The sequence below is a fragment of the Colobus angolensis genome, unplaced genomic scaffold (genome assembly GCF_000951035.1).
Source record: "Colobus angolensis palliatus isolate OR3802 unplaced genomic scaffold, Cang.pa_1.0 Scaffold125, whole genome shotgun sequence".
In the NCBI taxonomy this organism is placed as follows: Eukaryota; Metazoa; Chordata; class Mammalia; order Primates; family Cercopithecidae; genus Colobus; species Colobus angolensis.
Genome location: NW_012113697.1, coordinates 5157078 through 5162048, shown reverse-complemented (window position 1 = coordinate 5162048; position 4971 = coordinate 5157078). Strand labels below are relative to the sequence as shown.

The window sequence follows — 4971 nt, the reverse complement described above, 5'->3', positions numbered from 1 at the left end:
TACTAAAAAATACAAAAAAACTAGCCAGGCGAGGTGGCGGGCGCCTGTAGTCCCAGCTACTCGGGAGGCTGAGGCAGGAGAATGGCATAAACCCAGGAGGCGGAGCTTGCAGTGAGCTGAGATCCGGCCACTGCACCCCAGCCTGGGCCACAAAGCGAGACTCCGTCTCAAAAAAAAAAAAAAAGAAAAAGAAGTCTGAAATTCAGAATAGAGATTTGGGCTAGATAATAAATGTGGAAGTTGAAAGAGTATAGATGACATTTAAGGCATATAAATCACTAAGAGATCACCAATGCATTAGGTATAAATAGAGAAGTCTGAGGACCAAGCATTCAGGTACTCCTGGTAAGACGTTGGGGAAATGAAGGGCAACCAGCAAAGGAGACTCGAAATTAGTGTCCATTGAAGTTGGAGAAAAACTAGAAAGACACCACTAGGAGAAACAGTGGGGTCCTGGAATCCAAGTGTTTCAGGGAGACGGGAACAACTAATTGTGTCAAATGCTGCAGGGACTTGATAGATGAGTCAGTATGGCTTCGAGGTGCTGGAAAGCTGCACACGCCTTTGGACGCTTAGCCCTTAGGTGGTAATCAGCACGTGTATGCACTTAAAAAAAAAAAAAAGCAACTTGTATTACAGATATTAAGTAGAAGCATGTTTAAATTTTAGAGTAAAAATGAACAGTAGAAAAAAGTGATTTAATGGGAAGATGCAACGTGAGCTGTACTTCAGAGTGAGAACCATGGCTTGATCATAGATGTGTTGCTGTTAGAAATTCCAACTTCTCCTCACTCTGCTTCCACATATCTCCTGTGGATGCCAGTATAAATCTTCCCTGTTTTAACTCAGTTTTTCATCTGTAAAGTGGGTATGGTTACCTTGATCTCATGGGTGTTTAAAGTCTCACAAATCAGTTCTGAGACATTGTTTATGTCAGTGACACATAATCTATGGCCCATCCTGAAACTGTTTATTTATTTATTTATATTTACATTTTTTGAGATGGAGTCTCCCTTTGTCACCCAGGCTGAAGTGTGGTGGTGTGATCTTGGCTCACTGCAACCTCCGCCTGCTCGGTTCAAGCAATTCTTCTGCCTCAGCCTCCCGAGTAGCTGGGACTACAGGCACCTACCACCATGCCCGGCTGATTTTTATATTTTTAGTAGAAACAGGTTTCACCATGTTGTCCAGGCTGGTCTTGAACTCCTGACCTCAGATGATCCAGCTGCCTTGGCCTCCCAAAGTGTTGGGATTACAGGCGTGAGCCACCACGCCCGGCCTGCTCTTTTATTTAGTGTTACACCATTCTATGTATATAACATTCATATTTAAGGAACTCAGTGGGGTTGGATTCCAGCACAGCACCTGCCCAATTTCGGGCTGCCTTTGCAGACTGCCCTGCATAGGACACCCTCGATCTTCCTCGGTGTTTGGGCAGCTTGAGGCAATGTAGGCCTCAGAGACTCAGGGTTTTGCCTCTGCAGCAGCCTGTCACACCTCATGTGAACTGTCTCACCCTTCTAAGCTCCAGAGACGTGGCTATAGATGGCCTAGTTTTCTCATGTGTGTGAATTCTCTCTGGTCTCAGTTCATTTGCATAATGAGATAGCAATTTTTTTTTCTTTTTCTGAGTATTAGCTTTTAGCCATTTATTTTTATAGAAGAGATATTTCTTGGCTCATAACTCTTCTTTTCTTTAACTAACAGGCCATCTTCCCATTTACCCAGACGCCTCTGACAGTGTGTGCCTGGCCTGGAACTACAGAGATGCCCTGGCAGTCATTTGGTCTCATGAGTGCGTGGTGTGTTTCTTTGCTGGTCACACCCATGATGGTGGCTACTCTGAGGATCCTTTTGGTGTATATCACATCAGCCTAGAAGGAGTTATTGAAACAGCTCCAGACAGCCAAGCTTTTGGCACAGTTCATGTCTATCCTGACAAAATGACGTTGAAAGGGAGAGGCAGAGTTCCAGACAGAATTATGAATTACAAGAAAGAAGGAGCCGTCCATTGTTAGTCTAATTTATTTTGTTTAACTTGATAGAAAGTGAGCTTTGTGTTTGTCCCTCCTAAACAAAAAAATAAAAATCCTCTGTCTCATTGTTTAGTATTCAGCTTGCATAACAAAATATATTTATAGTTTCAGTGTGTGTTGGTTGATAAAATACTCAGAAATGTTATTTTGGATCATGTATCCATTGTAAGTCAGAAACAAAATAAACCAGTGAGGAGACTGAGGCAGGGGTGTATAGTCCTTATAAGGGGCATATAGTCCTCATTAGGGATTTTATTTGGCCTTACCTGATTTTTTTTTTAACTTTTTACAAGGAGAATGTATTCACATGTATTAACTATGTAACTTCAAGTTCACCATATAAGCTCAGGTAAACTTTTTCTGTTCACCCTGCTGTGTAAACGAGCTTTGGACAATTTTTGTTCAGAACACCTATACTTGGATTTTTATAGGCTTGTATTCCCATTTTGTAAACAAAATTACCAAGAGTTATTTCGCGGGTAAGCATGTGGCACTCCCATCCCTGTAAGAAGGGCCTCCAGAAAAGTCATGTAGTTCTCTTGGGATTCACAGGACCAAGTGGCAGTGCAGCCATGTGCCAGCCAGCTTGTTCTGTTTGGGCCACCAGCCACTGCTGTGTGAAGCTACAGCAGGTAAATGAATTTACGCTGATTTCCCTTATACAGTAATGGGACATGTTTAACACCGTTTTCATATGTGCTAAGGCTTATGTGCAGAAACACTAGATGGCAAATGGGGACTCTTCAGATGTAGAGAAAGTTTGATTCAGGGCCTAAACAACTGTAAGATATAAGCATGCCTGTTGAATACAGGGGCACTATAAGGATGTAAAGGGGTATTAGCTTTCTATGGCTGCTGTAACAAATTCCCATAGACCTGGTGGCTTAAATCAACACATACTTGTCCTCTTGCAGTTCTGGAGGTCAGAAGTCTGAAGTCATTTCCACTTGGCTGAAACCAAGGTGTTGGCAGGGCCGTGCTCCCTGAGGAGGGTCTAGGAGGAATCCTCTTCCAGCCTCCAGAGCTGTACTTCTTGCATTCTGTGGCTCATGGCCCCTTCTTCTATCTTCAAAGCCAGCAACGTAGCATCTTCAGATCTTTCTTTACTGTCATATCATATTCTCTGTTGTCTGTAGTCAGATCTACTTCAGCCTTTGTCTTGCAAGGACACTTACAGTAACATTTAGGGCCCATCCAGGTAAACCCCATCTCAGGATGGCTTAATCACAGCTGGAAAATTTATTTTGTGCTATAAGGTAACATAGGTTCCAGGGATTAGGACATGGATATCTTTGAGGGCCATTGTTCAGCTGACCAGAGGTGACTATAATGTACTCTTGCACTCATAGACCTTGCCATGAATTGGACATCCATCAGTCAAATAAGTGAAATTTGCTGTTACACAAAGAAAGGACTGAGGGAACATGGAAGATGAATTTAATTTTGTTCGAAGCGATTGGGGATGACATACAAAATGTAGAAAAATGGCTTGAATAAGTGGGGAAGAGTATATCAAGTAGAATAGCAAAAGCAGAGGCATCAAAGGATATGCTGAAGTTAGACATGGCCAGTCATGCTGTGATGATTCACCAAAAAGGTGCCAGGCTGGGGGTAGGGGGATATGGCAAGAAATACGGCAGAAAAGGGCAGGCTGGGGCCATATTATGGAGAGCCTTGAATGATGAGCCAAGAGTTAGAATTTAACTTGCCAGATAGTGTGGAGCCCTTAGAGCTTTCTGAGCTGGAGAAATACATGATTAGATTTGTGTGAAATAGAGAACAATGGAAGAAAAATGTGAAGGTGAGAAAGATTTTAATAATAGAGGCTGGGCATGGTGGCTCACGCCTATAATCCCAGCACTTTGGGAGGCCGAGGTGGGTGGATCACGAGGTCAGGAGTTCCAGACCAGCCTGGCCAACATGGTGAAACCCCGTCTCTACTAAAAACACAAAAATTACCTGGGCATGGTGGCAGGTGCCTGTAGTCCCAGCTACTTGGGAGGCTGAGGCAGGAGAATCGCTTGAACCCAGGAGGTGGAGATTGCAGTGAGCTGAGATCGCGCCACTGCACTCCAGCCTGGGGGACACAGCAAGACTCCATCTCAAAAAAAAAGATTTTAATAGAAATATTAAATTTAATAATACTTAAATTCAATTTCATTAATAAAGACTTCAAAAGACTCTTCCACCAAAAGTTAGTGCCTTTTATATGCTTAACTCGAAATGTAAAAGAGACTATGAATATTCACATAATTTCATAGTCTGATATGGGAGAGGCAGACATGATGAAAGCACATCTTGAACATGACTGTCTTTAAGCACAGAAGTAAACATGACTTGGTCAATGGGTAGATACCATAGGGAATTTGCAGATGAGTCTGTTTCTTTGCATGTGACTTCAGTAGTTAATTAATACTAAAGGAGGTATAAAAGCCACAAATATGTAAGCAAAATGTACACTGGAAAACTCAAATTCTTGATGTGTATTTTACTGACCCTTGAGTTTCACTTTGACTGTTTTAATATCAACTAGATTTGTTTTCTCCCTTTTTACTCATTCAAGTCTTAATCTTAGATAATTTCTCACCATTCGGTGGCCACTGTGCCAATAGCAAAAACGAAATACACATACCTCCTTTAACAAATATTTATAGAATATTTACTGTAGTAATAAAGACAATAAAAATAGACAAACTACCAGACTCATTTACACTCTCCTAACCTGTGGAAGGTACTACTCATTCTTTTTGAGTGAAGTATTTCCCAGATCTCTCTTTCCTAGATCAGACAAAACAGTATCTGACCACAGAGTTTGATGCTTGCGTATGTAAAAAGTTGCCATCGGCCGGGCGCGGTGGCTCAAGCCTGTAATCCTAGCACTTTGGGAGGCCGAGATGGGCGGATCACGAGGTCAGGAGATCGAGACCATCCTGGC

The 4971-nt window shown here is 42.3% G+C and overlaps 1 protein-coding gene across 1 annotated transcript in view; it reads left to right on the top strand.

The window, feature by feature from the left end:
* Positions 1-2111, top strand: part of ADPRM (ADP-ribose/CDP-alcohol diphosphatase, manganese-dependent) — a 16762-nt gene extending 14651 nt beyond the window's left edge. The window contains exon 4 of the mRNA XM_011933252.1: positions 1708-2111. Coding sequence (XP_011788642.1) covers positions 1708-2018 — 311 coding nt within the window. The 3' untranslated portion in view covers positions 2019-2111. The remainder of the gene's footprint in view (positions 1-1707) is intronic.
* Positions 2112-4971: the final 2860 nt, after the last annotated feature.